This window comes from Archocentrus centrarchus, chromosome 3, assembly GCF_007364275.1.
Source record: "Archocentrus centrarchus isolate MPI-CPG fArcCen1 chromosome 3, fArcCen1, whole genome shotgun sequence".
Classification (NCBI taxonomy): Eukaryota; Metazoa; Chordata; class Actinopteri; order Cichliformes; family Cichlidae; genus Archocentrus; species Archocentrus centrarchus.
In genome coordinates, this window is record NC_044348.1 from 7,557,613 (window position 1) to 7,576,442 (window position 18,830).

The 18,830-nt window shown below is 40.4% G+C and overlaps 1 protein-coding gene across 1 annotated transcript; it reads right to left on the minus strand.

Annotated features, from left to right (window-relative positions):
- Positions 1–8,074: 8,074 nt before the first annotated feature.
- On the minus strand, positions 8,075–14,292 carry fgf7 (fibroblast growth factor 7). Its single transcript, XM_030724607.1, has 4 exons — positions 14,014–14,292; positions 13,047–13,657; positions 9,788–9,894; positions 8,075–9,659 (listed from the first exon to the last, which is right to left on the minus strand). The coding sequence occupies exons 2-4, from the start codon at positions 13,330–13,332 to the stop codon at positions 9,450–9,452; spliced, it is 603 nt and encodes a 200-aa protein (XP_030580467.1). The 5' UTR covers positions 13,333–13,657; positions 14,014–14,292; the 3' UTR covers positions 8,075–9,449.
- Positions 14,293–18,830: the final 4,538 nt, after the last annotated feature.

Here is an 18,830-nt window from a genome sequence, read left to right on the forward strand (position 1 = left end):
AGAAAACCAGACATTTGCCAGGATATGAATTGTATATGTGTATGTGATTTTTGTGTAGGGTTTGTAGTTGACTTTGAATTATTGTGAGTATTTTCATTTAAAATAGAAACAGACAATGAATTATCAACAGCAACTGTTTTTACTTGAGTAACAAACTGCATTGTGATAGATGAAAAATTCACTGAGAAATTAATTTTAAAATTTTGGCAATGATGAGAGAGGGATTTTTTAAATGTTAGAAAGTTTTTGGTGACCTTGAACTTTGGCCTTAAAATGAAATCATGTGGTCTTGAGTCCTTGAGGAAGTTTCATGAATTTTGGTTCAAAACCTTTCGAGATAGGAATGTTTGAAGATTTCTGATGACCTAATGTTTCTTGTACCACCCCCAACAATTCCAGAAGTTTTCATCCAAATCACCTATCTCCACCTATCTGTGGGCGAAGTAACAAAACATTCACAGTTTGCATGATAATGTAAGCCTCTCGATTTAGTTATACAATAAAAAAAAGTTATAGCTTTTGACAGATGAAACCAAAATGATGGGAAGAGGAAAGAATGGAGAAGAAGAGAAACAGCTCATGATCTGAAGCACATCCCTTCATATGTCAAACATCTGTCAAACATGGCGGGGGCAATGTTATAGCATGGAACCAGGTAACTCGTGTTTTTTAATGAAGTGACAATATCAATGTAGCCAAATGCTGCGCTTCACAGTGCAAAATGGATAATGACCCAAAGCATACTTTAAAAGCAACCCAAGAGTTTCTCAGGGCAAAGAAATGGGATATTTGTCAATGGCCAGGTCCATCACCCAGTCTCAACCCAATAGATATAATATAACTGTTCAGTTACTGAAGACAAAACTGAATGCAGAGAGATCCACAGCAACTGAAGATGGCTGCAGCAAAGATCTAGAGGAGTATCCCAAGGGAGGAAACACAGCATTTGGTGATAGTCATGGGTTCTTGGCTTCAGGCATTGATTGCAAACAATTTTCATTCAAGTATCAAAAACAATCCTTATATTTAAAATGATGTTAGTTTGTCCAATTACTTTTGAGTCTCTGAAAATGGTATAAAAATGGCTGTAAAAATGGCCCTAAACAGTTGATGCAAAATTTTTGTAAAACAATGTGTGTTGGGTGGCAGTCAAAGGCAGAGTCACTGGTGGTCCGATCCCTAGCTATAGAGGCTGGCTATTGGAACATGGAAGGTCACCTCTCTGGTGGGGAAGGAGCCTGAGCTAGTGAGCATCGGGCTCACCTCAGTGCATGGCATGGGCTCTGGAACCAGTCTCCTGGAGAGGGGCTGGACTCTGTTCCAGTCTAGAGTTGCCCTCAGTGAGAGGCGGTGGGTAGGGGTGGGTGTTCTTGTATCCCCTTGGCTTGCTCCCTATGAGAGGGTCGCTTCCCTGTGCCTTCAGGTCAGGGAATGGATCCTGACTGTCATTTGCGCTTATGCCCCGAATGGCAGTTCAGAATACCTAGCCTTCTTGGAGTTGCTGGGTAGGGTGCTCGAGGGTGCTCCATCCAAAATCCTGCTGGGATACTTCAATGCTCACATGGGCAATAACAGTGAGACCTGTAGGGGCATGATTGGGAGGGAGGAACAGTCTACCTGATTAGAACTCAAGTGGTGTTCTGTTATTGGACTTCTGTGCAAACCATAGTTTGTACATAACACATACCATGTTCAAACATAAGAATGTCCATAAGTGCACGAGGCAGGCACCAGGACACCCTAGGTTGCAGTTGGATGATTGATTTTGTAATTGTATCATCAAGTCTGCGGTAGGGGTTGCACGACTAGTCACTACACGATGCTTTGCAGTAACTTACAGTCTTTATTACCCATATTCACAGATAAAACGTTATTTATACAGAATAACAAATAAATAAACAAACAAAAACAAAACACTGGGAGCCTATATTTATGCTCTACCACTTAACATACTGCAAATAATTCACAGGAAAACAAAAATTATTATTAGGCTGCAAAAGTGAAAGAAACATGCCTATTTTAGACAAACCAAAGCAAACAAAACTATCATAAACAAAAGGTGGTCTGGTTTGATAAAGTTCACTCACTGTCAGTCTCCTCTCTTACAGGTTTTGGTTTTCGATCCTGGTTTATGTGTAAGAATACAACAGCATCAACATGAGTGGGATGAAGGCTTGCTCGTTTTCTTGTAATGGTATTCCCAGCAAGGGAGAAAATCCTCTCCCTGGGAGTGCTGGTTGCCGGAACAGCTAAATACCTTCTGTTGAGTTTTGCCAAACGGGGAAATCTGTCCTGATTGCTGGCCCACCACTGCAGCGGGTTCGCCATGGTGGGAATCTGTGGTCCTCTTCCACAGCAGTGGAGAAGTGTGCTGTTGATCTCCTGTCATTCTGGTAATGTGGCCCAAAATGTTGCTCAAAATCCTCCTCAAGACTGGCTTTCCAGGTCACTGTTGTTGTACTTCAGCACAGCTTTGCAGATTTGGCATTTAACGGTAGTTGAACCAGAACAGTCATCTTTAGTAAAATGCTTCCACACTGTTGATTTTCTAGCTGTTTGTGAAGACTTGGCCTGCTCCTCATCCTCGCCTTCCGTTTGTTTGGAATCCATTTTGTCGCCAACAGTCACGTGACTGCGACTAGTCGGCGTAAAATTTAAAAACCTAGAATCGACTACTCGACAAGTCGACTGGTTCATGCAACCCCTTCTCTGCGGCTGTATGTTCTGGACACTCGAGTGAAGAGAGGAGCTGAGCTGTCAACTGATCACCACCTGGTGGTGAGCTGGATCACGTGGCGGAGGAGAATGCTGGACATGCCTGGTGCACCTAAATGTATAGTGAGGGTGTGCTGGGAACACCTGGCAGAAGCCCCAGTGCACAAGATCTTCAACTCCCACCTCCATCACAGCATTCCGAGGGAAGCTGAGGACATTGAGACATGCTCTGCACTGCCATTGCTGAAGCTGCTGCTCAGAGCCCTAAACCAGATGGTGGACATTAGAAGTGAAGGGAGCCATCAAACTGAAGGAGTTCTATCGGACTTGGTTACCCTGTGGGATTTCGGAGGCAGCTGATGGGTACTGGCAGGCCAAGTGGAACACGGCTTGGGTGGTGGTTGAAGCAAAAACCTTGGGTGTGGGGGGCGTTCAGTGAGGCCATGGAAAAAGACTTCTGGACTGCCTTGAAGTGATTCTGGCAAACCATCAAGTGACTCAGGAGGGGAAAGTAGTGCTCTACTCACACGGAGTATAGTGTGGGTGGGGCACAGCTCACTTCAAATGAGTATATAGTTGGGTGGTGGAAGGAATACTTTGAGGACCTCCTTAAGCCAACTAACTTATCTTCTGTAAAGGAAGCCGAGTCTGGGGACTAGGGGGGATGACCCCCATCACTTGGGGTGAGGTCACTGAGGTAGTTAAACAACTCCTTGGTGGCAGGGCCCTTGGGGTGGATGAGATTTGTCTTGAGTTCCTGAAGGCTCTGGATGTTATTGGGCTGTCTTGGTTGACACGCCTTTGCAATGCTGCGTGAGCTCTGGGGCTGTGCCAGTGGATTGGCAGACTGGGGTGGTGGTTCCTATCTTTAAGAAGAGGGACTGCAGAGTGTGCTCCAACATTTGTTGGAGCACAGGGTGCTGGAAAGGAGAGTTCTTCCATTAGTTGGACCTTGGATGCAGGAGGAACAATGTGGTTTTGGTCCTGGTTGTGGAATGCTGAACAAGCTCTTTGTCCTCTCGAGGATATATGAGTGTGCATGGGAGTTTGTCCATCCAGTCTACATGTGTTTTGTGGAACTGGAGAAGGTTCGACAGTGTTATTCTGAGTATTCTGTGAGGGGTGCTTTCTCAGCATAGGGGGCAGTGCATGATGTGACTTTTTAAAGAGTATATCCCAATTCAAATTCCCAGTTCAGTTTATGTCATTACTGTAATACACCTTGCAGTAGTAGGTGCAAGGGTTTGCAGATCAAGTTCGATTTAAAGTAGTGCTCCAAATCTCTTAAATAAATCCAAAATTAAATGCAAACTTGTGTACCCAATTCTTGTTTTTTTTAAGGTCATTGAAGATGTATGCTGTACAAGTGTTCCTCCCTGGAAAAAGAACAGTTCGAAGAAATTGTTAAAAGCCCAAAATTACCACGATAGTCATGCCAGTGATGAGTGGATGTAAACGTTTGACCACAACTGTATATTTAATTAAGGGTATTAATGAGTTATAGTTCCTCATTTGTTGATGATTTGGTATTTGAGTAGTTTGTTTAGTTTGGTGGTGTCGACAATGCACCATAGTTTGAAAGCCAGCAGTGCCTTTTACTTCAGTTACATAGTAATGACCCAGTGAATTAGTCCTTGGTATGACAGGTATACATTTATTTTGTAATCACAGCCTGTTGTCATTCAATGCTGATTTCATTTGTTTCTCAGTAAAAGTGTGATGTTAGAGTGCATTGTTGGAGGTCCTGATCCTCTTTCACAATAGTCTGGTGGTCTGGGGATTCCGTGCAAAGAACTGCAAATACAGAATTTCCCAGGTTTCATAATAACAGATATCCTCTAGGCAAATAAAATTTTACAGCCCTGAAATGTATCAAATTCAGTGGAGTGTTCCCTCTCCCCCAGAAGGCGGGAGAGAGGGAACACTCTAGCCACCCCTTTCTCTTTCTCCCCCTGCCCCGAGACCACCTCTCCACATTGTATGAGAGTCTCTAATCTCTCTCCCTGCTCGTTTTCACTCAAAATAGCAAATTTTCCCCTTTCCTTCCCTTCTCTGCTGTGCTGTTCAGAGCGAGTGTCAGACATTGCCCTTGTCTGCATATGTTGCTTGGACTTTCACAAAAATTCTGCTAATTTGAAGGATCACAAAGACACCAGTGGGATCCTTGACATAAATAGACCAGTACTTATATAGCACTTTTCTACTCAAACTGAGCAATCAAAGCTCTATCATTCTGTAAGTCTCCTTCACCCAGTCACACACACACACACTTTCATCCAAGTGTTTTTTTCTATACCTAAGCACATGGATGCATCAGGAGCAGCTCAGGGATCTTGCTCGAGGATACAACCATATGCATATGGAGGAGCCGGGGATCAAACCACTGACCTTCCCCATAGAATTATTAATCATCCCGGAGGTGAAAAAACTGAGGAAGGTAAATAAGTGGACAAGTAGTGGATAAGAAGACAATAAGTTACTGTCCGCTGATTTAGAATTTCAATTTCATATTTAACTATTTCATTTGACTGTAAATTATCACGCCTGGTGATGAACGAACAATATATTATGAATATTAAAAAATATTAATATATAACTTTGTCAGCCGGATGTCACCTAGTTTGCATGCACTATATTAATATTAATAGTAATACTAATATTATTGCAGATCAGTATGTTTTTTTTTTTTTTTGTAAAGTGACTCTTTGTCTTCATGCGCCTTACTGGAAAGACTTCAGTTGGTTTTGTACTTTTGCTATTTGTTTTATCACTAAGCATTTCACTGATTTGTGATTTCAGAAGCTTTTCATGAAACAAATCTTGGAGTCTTGGAACAACTCGTAAGCCATAACAATTTATGTCCGATGCGCCTGTGTTACATCTTTTTTTCTTGGAAATCCGCAGCTTCACGTCTGTGACAATCTTCTCTCATTCTCATTGGCTTTGGCTTCTCCTCATCCTACTGGGAATGCGCAGCCTTGAGTCTGAAATGTGTTTACATTTTGAGCATGTTACAAATTATCTGTTAAGACTAACTTTGCGTGACTTGGCAGAAGCCTTCACCTTGCTCAGATGTTGTTTGGGTCAAACGTTTTTTAGAGGGTTGCACTCTCATTTTGACTCTCTTTATCTGACAGGGGTTTTCCAAGCCAGATGTGAACCCAGGCAAAAGGTAATGCTCTCTATGCTGATGTCTGTCTGTGTGTCTGCACGCATGTGTTCATATGAGTGCATGCATGAGCGTATGGTGCAGGCACCCTGCCAATATGTCTGTGATATTTTTCTGCACTGGCAAGACTCCACTTTTAGCAGAGAACCAGAGGGAATTACCTCAGCAATTTGACCATATTAATGCTTTTTTCTTTTTTCTGTTTTTATTTTAAAATCTGCTATCATAAATGAATTGTTCTGTTACATCTTAACCTCTCTTATCAGGTTAAGTGATGTTATATTGTGCATCAAAGATTGTCAAAGATTATTAAATTTTTTTTCCAAATGTTCTCTTCCAGTGTTTGTTTAAGCTTCTTAAAGACATCAACATATTTTATTATACTCCTTAATATCCCCAGAGTACTGCAGTAATATCAGAGTTCAAAACTGTGTTCTTACTTCTTGTGTAATGTGTTCTTTCAGGATTGTACAGTTTAAAGAGAAGAGATGAGAACAATCCTCAAAGTAATTTAAGCTCAAACTCACAGCAAATTGCATTTTGTACAGTTTATCGGGCCAAGTCACGCATGAGTAACATATATTAAAGAGTTGTGACTGAATAACAAGCTCATCTTTGCTAATATTATATAGATAGGTATGCAGATGAGTGTATAATAGACAGATAGACACAGTACTGTGCCAAAGTCTTGTGCCACCCCTCTTTTCATTATATTTTGCTTCCAAGGGGCCAGACTTTCTCGTGATTTTTAAACTGGTCTTGAGCCACAGTTCTCCATCTTTCTGACAGTCTTTATATGGTTTTCTTTGGACATTGGCTGCTTTTTCACTCGTTCTCAGTCCAGTCCTTGTACCTGACCATTTTCAGAGGAATGTTTTTTTGTTCCTTAAGTCACTGATGAATCAATGAAAAATACATCTAACTCAAGGGTTAAACCAGTGTCTACACATACTGTAACAGACAATTTAGCAAATTACCAAAAAACACAGAAGCTGTTCCCATTTCTTCAGATGATGAAGACAACTCAGTTTTGGCATAAAATAGTATTTTTGCATCACAAGCTGATTCTCAAAGAACTGTTAGCTGAAAAGTAAGAGGCCCTTAAGAAACTTGCGGAAACTGGACAAGTGAAGGACAACAGAAGAAATGTCAGGTGGTAGCTATCTGCAGCAGATAAACAGTGTCTGAAAGTCACGTCATTAAGAAATAGAGGAAAAAAATCCAGCAAAGACCTGACACAGGACCCGAGAGATGCATCTGACCCTTCAGTTGATCCATCTACTGTTCACTGAAACCTCATCAGAAATGGTCTCAGTGGAAGGGTGGCTGTCAATAAGCCATTCTTAATGAAGGAAAACAGAGAGAAAAGGCTGAGGTATGCCAAATCACACAAGAACTGGACTGAAAATCAGTGGCAACAGGTCTGATGGAGAGATGAATCCAAATTTTTAAATTTTTGATTCAAATTATCATCAGTATTTATTGTAAAACACAATGGAGACTTTGTCAGGTTTGGGGCTGCATTTCAGCCAGTAGTCTTGGAGATCTTGTCAAAACTGATGAAACTCTGAACACAGAAAAGTCCCATCAGGTTGCAGCCCCACGCAAAACCATCTGGAAGACATCTGATTAGGAACTGCTTCAATGGTCCCAATGCAGTAAAAGCATACCTGGACCTGAATATTATTGAAGCAGTGTGGGATCATCTTGACTGAGACCAGATCAAAAGCAAGCCAACATCCAAAGAAGAACTTTGAATGTCCTTCAAGAAGCCTGGAGAACTATTCCTGATGACTACTTAAAGAAATGAGAAGAAAGCTGCCTCAGAGAGTTCAGACTGTGCTCAAGAATAAAGGTGGTCACACCAAATATGGACTTTCAAGCTTCTTAGAGTTGTACAAACTCTGTTTTTGCCTTAAATGCTGTATTTCTACATATATTTGCACGTTTCAATTAATCACTTCACCCATTTTCTGTTTTCCTTGCAAAATATAAGGAAATGAGTTGTGCTGTCTGCACAGATAAATATTGCACGTAAAAAGGTCAAAAAAGGTGTGTTGGCACATGATAGAATATTAGGAAAGTCAATAAGTGCTTGATATTTTCCTCTGAAGTGTGCTGAACATATAAGCAGGCCATTGTTTTTTGGCAAGTTTAATAAATGAGGGAAACGAAGTTCATTTCTGTGAATTTATTTGATCATTTATACCCCCTGGTGGACAAAAAAGTGAAATGAATAGAGTCTGTAATACTTCTTTCTCCACAGTTGCACAGTAAAAGATCCGAGTGGATTATATTATGAGAAAGTGGAACACCTTAACATACAACATATGTTTTATGTAAAGAAAACAAATAACTTACAGCCATAAATAATAATGTACTGTAATGTTATAGCTAGTACTGAGATATTGCAGTGATATCATGAAGAGAGAGCTGGTCTAAACGTTAAAGTGAGTATTTGATTATTGTGGTGAAATTAAATACATCTCCTGGTGCATTTTTGTCTTTGTCATGCTTAGTAAAATGGGAATGATCCTTAACCTAAAGAAAACATCTGTAAAAAATAAATATATCATCTTTTAGTGTACAAGATTATTCACTCTGATGACATTTATTATGTTGTTCACTTTGTGGTCTAAGTTGGGTATTTTTTTTAGCAGCAGCAGCAGCAGAATATTCTAGCAAGTCACACTTTAAGGAAGAGGGAGTTAGTGAGCAGCTACAGTGCATTTGGCCAGAGTCTGGTCTTCAGTGCAGGAAGGACAAAACAGGTCACCCACAAGTAATTGCCCCCATGTGCGTAATTTTAATGATAATGCTATTGCAATTCATTGTGTCTCTGTTTTGTGTGCGCTTTGCATGGTAGTGCAAGGGTCTTCTCACAGCAAGAAGGTTATGGTTGGAACCTGCCAGTCAGTAGCGGCCTGTCAGTGTGGACTTTGCATGTTTTGGGTTGGTTTTTGTCCAACAGTCCAAAAAGACGAATACATGCAAGGTTATCTGGTGATTCTACATTGTGTGAGTATGAGTATTCATGCCTCCAGCTCCCTTTACAGGATGGTTGATAAATGGATGTTCTGCGTGCTCTGAACACTTGTACTGTGGAGGGGAAAAAAAGACAAGTCCAGCTTGCTTCAGCACATCTCAGTCAAGCCTGTTCTGGACTATTCTGGTGATGTGGCACTTGTCCTCACCTGGCTGAATGTTGATCATCACTGAACAAGAATACAGTCCTGACTGTGTGTCATACATTTTACTGTATTATATGAGAACGCTTTAATAAAGAAATATAGTATTTCATTCAAAACAACAATAATATACTATAGCTTTAGTGGTATTTCCAGATTTCTTGTTTCAGCTTCTGATTTTGATTGGAATAGTTTCACCTGCCCAAATGATAGCTTTTGTTTTCTGCTACGAAAACGAGAATATTTATAAAACAGCTCCCAGCTCGTCTGCAGCTAGAGGAGAGTCGAGTGTGGTGTTAGTAATGGCTTTTCAAGTGTCTGCTAACACATATAACGTGACTGAATTCATGCATAATTTGCAGCCAAGTTCTGATTTTTCAGTCCACTCTCCTCTCTTCCGCCTTGCATTTCATAGGGATGAAGTGAGATGCAATATGCTCCCTCCTGGTCTTTTTCCCTCTCATCGGCCTTCCCTTTTGAGACAGGGCTATGAACATTTCTTTTTTTGTCCACTTGGCAGAGGAGTAGGCATTGAAGTAGTTTTCTAGGAAAACCTCCTTAAAGTTGCAGTTGTCGTTGTAGATCCTCTGTAATGGAAACACATCCAGCCATTAATATAATTAAGCGGACGCTTTGAACTGTTTGTTTTATTTCTGCGTGATTATGGACTAACTGAGAACAGCATGTGACTTTTCTCTCTGTGGGAAAATGTTACCTTTCCTTGCAGCTGTCCAGCCTTGTTCATAGAAATATAATACTGGCTCTTCACACCTTTTATGGCCAGTATGCCTCCCTCGGACACCGTCCTGATCTCTAGGATACCTGCCACACAGTCAGACAGAAAAAGAAACATATTATAGGAGAGATAAGGCAAAATCATCATCATCATCCAGTCTTTACTCCAGCTCCACACTGCACTCCACATTCATCTTCATTAAGAAATGAGGTGGAAGTTCCTGTGATTAATCAGTCTGTGGTCTCTCTGACTTTATCCAACCTTTGTTATAAGTGGCCTGGGTGGCTTTTACACAAACCACAAACCTATGCTATTGCACATATGGGAAACAGATTAGGCCTCTCTCCCCTGGGACTGAGAAAACTACCTCCTTGCGTGTGCTTTAGACAGGGCATTTTAAGCCTGCTTTTCAAATCTGTGGGAGGGTAAACACATTTATTTTTCACAGTGTGCCCTGTTGAAAGGATGGAATTTTAAAAGTCTTTAATCACAGAAAATCTGAGGATGTGAGCAGCAAAAAAAAATCTTGTATGAACGATATTTGAAATGATTACATTATGGGGAATATCCCTTCCCCTGAAAGTGAAGTAGATGTTTAGTTAACTTGTAGGACTTTAGAGTTTAAATGTATGCATCTTTTTTTTTTTTTTTTTTTTACTCATTTATGTCGACAGATGTGCAGAGCACCATTTATCATTTCATAAATCAAAGACCCGTAACATTCACCTTCAGCAAAACCATTCTTCTCACATAAAAAAAGCCTTTACATACTGTGAGCGTATGATGTTACTGTGTAAATACGGTGAATCACGTGATGTAATAGTGGCAGCAAAACTAAAATAAATACAAAAATGTGCATTTCAAAAGCAAAGAGCTCCAGATCTCATGTTTCTGGGTAATACAAAAACCTTGTTGATTTTTGCATACTCTAGAAATTCTTCCCTTTGACAGGCAGAGGGGAAAAAAGGGGAAGAACTCTATTAAAGCTCTTTAGGCTGACATTGAGCATGCCATATTTTAGTGTTTGGTAGATCACAAACAGATGGGATCTCCCAGTCTTGGAATGTTGTTTGTGCTCTTCTTGCTCTTGATATTTGACTTAATACAACTGACCTTTAACTGTTTACTCATATTTATTTAACCTTGCTTTTAGGTCCCCCAGCTTGTATTTATTTTGGAGGCAATCTGAAAAGTTCACTTTAACGCTATTAAAGCTAAATTCAGCCAAACGTTTGTTGAATCCACATATATAGTGGTGGGAATGCGGATGTAACGGCATATCCGTTATCCCTGTGATGTAACATGTGAAAGCTACAGTCGTTTGGTGCGCTGCAGAAAGATGGATCACATTTTTACACACGTATTGTAAACATTTTGGCTCTGATGCACAAAGCCTTACAAGCTGTCCTCAGTTCAAACAGATTTTGCCATCACTCACTGCCCCTGGCTCAGTAAACTACTATGTGGATAATCCTCAAGCTGGACCTCAGGATTTAAATTTGTTGGGAAGTATGCTACGGATTTACCTTTCTAGGAATATTGTGAAATGTGGCGTTAGCTTCATACTAAACATCTTGTAGTTGCACAGAGGTGCACGTTTCAATTTCAGTTACCTTTCACTTTAGTTACAAAATACTCCATATTTTAATCAGATAATCAATATTGTTCTTTGACATTCATCAAATTAGAATTAGAAATTCTTTATTTGTCCTGAAAGTTGAGATTTTTTTTTTTTTTCCTGAGATACTGTATTTGTTTAAGTGAGCTAAGTTGTTTGTTATGTTTTGACTGCTGCAACTCAGTAGTCCTTCTTTTGGGAAGATAAAGTATTTTTAATTCCAATTATAATTCTAAATTACACAGAATTTTATTTGCGTGGCCATACAGCCAGTCTCTCAGTATGCTACAGTCGCTATTAGTTCGAGAATTGTGCAAAAACATATTTCCTTTCCTAGAATTTCCTGTTTTCCAACTGCTGTTTAGAATTTATTTATTTCAAACTTGTTGTTTGTCTGATTTTTACTTTGGGTTAATATAGCTTTGATCAGTATAGTCACATTTTGCTTAAACCCAAACAAAATAATGACTTTACCTTTTAATTACCTGGGTGTAATAACAAAAATAAAAATTAAAAAAAAAACTACAGTGTAATATAATAATTCATAAGAAAAAGATTAATTCAAAAGAAGTAACCCTATATTTGTTTTAGAGGCACAAATGGGAAACAAAGCTTTTGCTCTCCCATTTTTGCTTTCTCATTTTCCAATAAAAGCCTTAATGTAATCAGATTTTTAGGACTTCTTGTTCAATGCAATCAAAAGCATAAATCACTGATTTATTACATGTACATCTGCTGCTCTCATCAAAGAACTTTATGTGCTTTTAGCGTGCGATTGTCAGCCACATGTGGGCGTATCAATTTTTCAGTCTTTCATTGCCAATTGTTGCACAAGCATCTTTTCCATGAGGCATCTCTCACTCGAGCCAACATTCCAGCCACAGAGGCACTGTCAGATAGGAGGAAATGATAACTGCTTAAAACATCCTCACCATGACACAGATTCCGAGCACTATCTGAAAACACGAACTTTGAAAAAATGTTGGCCCCAGAGCAACAATTTGAACAAGTAGGTGTGTCAACAAGCAGTTATCGTGGCTAGTAAATAAAATGTGTCATTAAGTAGTTAGATGGTAATCATTATTTTTGACATATTTTGCTTGTATAAAAGAGTAAGTTTGGACTGGATATAGTATGGGCTCTGTCTCTGTGCTTGATGTCAGTAGCTAACTGTAGGCCCATTAGAAAGTAAACTTTGATTTTTCCTTTGCTAATATTCTTGCTCATTCTTTTTCCTGATAGCTCATTCTGACACTCTGAGTGTATGGGAGAGTAAATCAGGCAGAACAAATGTGAACCCGTGCCGGTGTGAGTCTGAGGTCACAGGGTCCTGGCACCTATAAGTCTTCAAATAAACCCTTCAGTTTACTTCATTAGAGCGTGTGTTGTAATTCTTTTCCCACCTGCTCCACTTTACCTGTCAACTGGCTGCAGAAGACAGAGACACATGACTTATTACCCTTATAATTACACTGTGGCTAACTCTGCACAGGAACATGTCACATGTGCTTTTGTCCCCTTCAGTCTTGAATGACAACAGCAATCACATTTGGTGCATGTATTCTGGCAAATGTCTATTATTCATAAATACAGTGGAAATACAAAAACAGTGATGCTTACTGTAGCAGTTGGTGGGGTCTTGAGTACCATTGATGTTGCCGGAGTCATCAATTGTTAGGAACCACTGCGTGCGGCTGAACAGCTGCCGTATGCGCACATCCCCTCCCTCCATATAGTCATAATTCCTGGTGTGGCGCTCATGTTTGGAGCAGTTCATGATGGCAGCAAGTTGTTCTGGGGTGCAGTCACTGTAGACCACACACACGCTGCCAAACAGAAAGATTGCATGCAGGTACAGTCCCGGGAACAGATTTTGAAGGTTCCATGTCAGCATCCATTTGCGCATTATAATACAATGCAGTGGGGATCAATGGACAACATACTGAAATGCGATATAGATATCTGCGCGCTATTCTTCAGCTCAGGGATCCCCTGACTCCTCACTTGTGACCTTCTGGTCCTTTCCTAGTGGGGAGGTGAGACAGGGTGGCTGTGGAGGAGACTTTGTGAAGCAGGCTGGCTGGAGAGAGAACTAACACAGAAGGTGGTTGATTGTACTACGAGATGATGCTCCTTTTTCAGTCTTCAGTGACGTGCGCATCAGCTGCTCCATCCTCGTGCCCCTCAAGGAACATGGTCGTCCGGTTCAGGAAATATTATGCCGGATGTCTCTATATTAAAGAAACAATACATTTTTATACCTGAGAGCAAACATACAAGGTTAAAATCACACAATGATGAAATAACTGCAGGAATAACCAGTTCTATATTGGCGCTCCCATTAATTTTCAAAGAACTTTGAACATAGCTTCTGGTTTTCTGTGTTTATACAAGTATGTTTTGTACATTTCCTATCAGTAAATCAAAATTTGGGTGGTGCACCCTGACAGATATGTGTCTCCCTGTCATGGATCCAGAGCAGTGAAATATTGCATCACTGCTGTGTCTATAATTCCTGTATCTACATACATCATTTTAAACAAACAAAATATATAGCTATGAACAAATCTGCATTTTAATGACTTACATGTGCTCTGAATGATGACAGGAGTTGGCAGAGGTGTGCTCCCTTTCATCAAGAGTTTTAATTTGAAGTCTCTTTAGGTCTAAAGCTGCAGTCTCAGTTGTAAACCAGCCCCAGTCATGCAGTAAAGTTAAGCCCAAGGTGGGAGCTTCTGTGAATTTCCATGAATGTTTCTCGGATTCTGGCAGGCTGACTCTGTGCATCGTCCACTGTCGCTGTGCACTCTGCTTAGATAAATGCCTCCTGCTGACCTCACTTGAGAGCAATTAAATTCCAACCAGTCAGCTGTCCCTGGCTGAGATGCAATGAAGAAACACCCTCTGCCTGCCTCTCACTGTCACTCAACCACCAGACATGAGAGGGAGCTATAAACTCTTGGAATACTAAACTCTCCTTGGTATGCACTTTTAAGTACTTTAAGAACATTTGCATGCTCACTCGCTCTTGCAGACCTTGCTACAACCCCTCTGTCATTTCCAAGAAACATCTTGTAGATTTGTGATGTGCGTGTCACAGATCTCAGACTGACTCACATTTACTTCATTGATGGTTAAAATATTTGCTGTAATGAGAAAGCTCAAAAGAATTTCTTTTCTATTCAATTTAAGTGTCACAATTAATTAGTGGTTTTACTCGGCTGCACTGGTAAGGGGTTTGCTGAATGAAGGGAAAAAAAAAACTTCAAAGAAGTCCTTTAGTTCTCATGCTTATTGAGTGTTAAAGTGGGAAGCAATAAATCATGGCTGGCAGGTATCCATCCAATGGAGAAAAACAGAAGACGTAACAACTCAGAAGTAGTCATCTCAGTGTCAAGGGTCATACACTCTTTCACTTTTCATGTTTGTATTTAAAGTCATAAATCACTGACTTACATACCTTGCCTTTCCCTGGATGCACTACTTCAAAAGTTTATATGGGCCCTAAGGATGCACTCCCCTGGGGAGCTCAGGGCTGCAGCTTGAGAGAGTGGGACCTCTGGTCGCAGCAGGTTTTGTTCTTATCTCTATACTGGTGGTTGTAAAGACCTGGTCGATTAGGTGTCATTCTGGCCTGTTCGTCTGTCCCTTCTATCACCTCAGAGACAGTTCATGCTGTTTTTTATTTTTTTCAATATATGGGCAAGGAAAATATCACTTAAGATGTTACAAATACCAGAAAAATATACATTAAAATAAATGATAAATGCCCAATCTGTATACATCTACATTAACAGACATATAATTCTACTACATATTATAATCAGCATCTGACTGAGAAAATATATTTTCAGGTTGACTGCAGACTGAGAAGTTTACAGGATAGGTATCTGTAAAATCCCAGGTTCCCGCGGTGGGTGGATCTGTGTTGTCAGGGCAGGTAGCACCTGGTACATTCCCTTGAGGCAGATTGCGTCCGTGGGAGGAACCTGACAAGGCGTTTCCAAGACTCATATAAAAAAATTCCCTCAAAAGAGAGGAATGACCTTGCCTGGAATTTGAAACATGAACCCCCCCAAACAAACAGACAGACAGACAGACAGACAGACTGACTGACTGACAGACAGACAGACAGACTGAGACAGACAGACAGACAGACAGACTGACTGACTGACAGACTGACAGACAGACTGACTGACAGACAGACAGACAGCAGACAGACAGACTGACTGACTGACTGACAGACAGACTGACTGACAGACAGACAGACAGACAGACAGACTGAGACAGACAGACAGACTGACAGACTGACAGACTGACTGACAGACAGACAGACAGACTGACAGACTGACAGACAGACAGACAGACAGACAGACTGACTGACTGACTGACAGACTGACTCACTGACAGACTGACTGACTGAATGACAGACAGACTGACTGACTGACTCACTGACAGACTGACTGACTGAATGACAGACAGACTGACTGACTGACTGACTGTAGGCAGATTTTGCAGGTAAGACCTCTGTGTAACGCTTAGAACAATTTCTGATATCCATGTGGACTCTCTTCTTGTGAGGATCTGTTGGGTTATCGTTGTGTTACAGTCTGAATAGAACACGCACATCCAAAGTGAAGGGCACAGGAAAAACGAAGAATCAATGGAAAACAGAATTCTGCGGACCAGAATGCTCCTTGAAAAATATTTAATCTAAGCAGACCTTACAAAAGGTCTTTGTAAGGTCTGCTGACTTACAAAGTCAGGCAGATTGAAAAAAGCCGTGGGTGTGGATGTGGGTCATTACTATCAGAAGACGTCTGGTCACCTGTTTTGGGACAACCATGACCTGGATGACTTCAGAACATACACAGATATTCTGACCCCGCCCACATGCAGCTTCAACTGAAAGAAATGCATTATAAATGCAAGCAGGTCACAATGTGCCAGATATTTATAGCCTGGACCTGAGTTACATAAGGAACTTAGATTTGAACTGTTTCTCTTTCATTTGGAAAAGGAGCCCGTTGAAGCAACTGAGCCATCGGATTAGTCTCCCTGCAGAGGTATTGTTGGTGTGTCCAATTCAGTGCAGACCCCGGTTGATACCCAGAACATCCTTTGAGGATAACTTATCCAACCAGACTTGGAAAGACATCAGAATCTCTTAAGAAGAGCTTGACATGGCTCAAGAGAAGGACATTTTACATTATTTCCACCATAATGTGGAATTGCATGCATTGGAAAATGGAAGGAATGACGGAAGCAAATGCTACCACTCCTTTCTTTTCAATGAGTATTTGCACATCTTACCATTTCATTACGTAACCTGTTGGAGAAAGAACTCTTCCAGTATCCTTCAACCACAGGCTCAACGCATCACAGTATTTGTATCAATGTAGTCACTTTTATAAGACTGAAGAGCCTTTCTAGAGGAGCATTTGCGTAATCAGTGACCCTTTTCTCACTTTTTCTCGGATTAGTGATTTCACAGAGATGATGTCTGTGGGGACTACAAGTATAACAGGTTGCGCAAATGTGGAATGCCACATTTATAGTTCATGGCATTATTTAAATAAACTTCACTGTATCTACATAGATACAGAATTTTTCAAAAGTTCAAATTCACAGGTCAAATGCAGCATCACTGACCTGATGATGTTTGAAGGGAAGACGAGGAAGTTGAAATCTTGGCACATATCAGCTAACATATTGTTTTTTTTAATGCTCTCGCTTTGTTCTTCAGCTGTTTGTATGGGCTTATCCATGTGACCTTTGTCATAAAATAGACTGTTTTTTTTTTTTAGAAACTGTTTTTCTGAATATGAATTGCTCAAGTGCTCTCCTTATTTGACTGATTTCAGTTACAGATGTGCTTTGTCCTGCCTGTTGGGACACCTTTGCTTTGAGCTTATTTAAAGCACATCTGGAGACATTGTTCCTTTACCTGCCTTTTGTTTTTGTTTTTTGCTTTTTTGTTTCTTTCCCTCTCTCTTTCCTGTTTTATAAGTAATAGTTTATTCCAAGTTTATTTAGGGGCTCAAGTAGGCTAATAATTTGTGTAATAGTCAAATAAAGTTAGGAGGTCTAACCATATAAGTAGTGTGAGTAATACTACTATTATGGATGTTATTGTAAAAATACTTTAACAGGTCATAATGGGTTGTCATGTTGATACTGAAAGCTATATTTTAGTTGACATGTCACGTATATTGTATTCTAATGTAATCAGAAGGGACTTGCACATCTTGTGTTGATGTGTGTGCGTGCAGACATCTGTGCACTTGGATACAGAGTGTGTTTGCAGGTAGTTTATAGACTGAATTGCTGCCTCAAGGATCAAAGGCCCAGCACTGCCTGGGGTTTACAGTAGCATAGGAAGTGCAGTATCTGTAAAGCAGGCAAACAAGACCTGCGTGAGTGAGCCTCTTTAAATCTCAGTGACCGAATCCTTTCATTCCCGTATGTCTGCCTCACTACTTAGGTTTTCTCTCTCACTCTTTTTCCGAGTTTGATGCTATTGTGACGAGTAGACGTCAGTCCTTAAAAATACTACTCCTCTTAATTTATTCCCATTGTTATATTGAATGTTGTTGAAGCCAGCAGAGACTCTGCAAGGGTTTAGTTGATTGCACTGTAACACGCAATCATGCGAGCTCACCAAGAACTCAAATCCCATTCCAAATTCCCAAATCCAAACCAACCACCGGCTCCAGTTTCAGGACCTCGATGTGTGCTGTGCTAGTCCCTCCTGCATAAACTCACTGTGACACAATTGTCAGTTGGTCTGATTTATACCAAAGAGTTTATTATGCTTTCACCTACACCTTTGCACCATTTAGATAAATGAATAAAATACTATTGTTTTGGCAGCCGTGTTTTGTCTAGCCTTTGAAAAACTGTACTAAGTTAAAGTACAGCATGTCTCACACAATTTAGGGATTTATGCATTCTTATTTTGAGCCAATTCTGTAAAATACTTATTAAAATGTTATCATGGAACCACACATCATTTTATTGTCTGAAAGCTCACCAGGTAAAACCAAAAAAGCAGCTTCAATGAGTTTTTCTTTCCACTCCCTGGGACAGGAATATTGCTATCTAATTTATCCCTCTGTTTGGTTGTCTTGGAGTGTTAGCACATGAAGCTAGATCCACAATTTATGATAGTTTCTGCTATTACTGCAGAGATGTCTGCCTTCACACAGTATCTGCTCTCAATGCTCTAAAAGCATTCCTCAAGAAAGAAGAGCCTCTGTCTCTCTCCCTGTCTCTCTCTTTACTCTGTCTTCCAGTGACATGACTACATTTATGTTGGGAGATTGGATCATCTCTAAGGTCACGCTATTCTTAGCACTGTTTTGGACTGTTTGGGTTTAGCTTTTGCTTTCTAAATTCCATGAT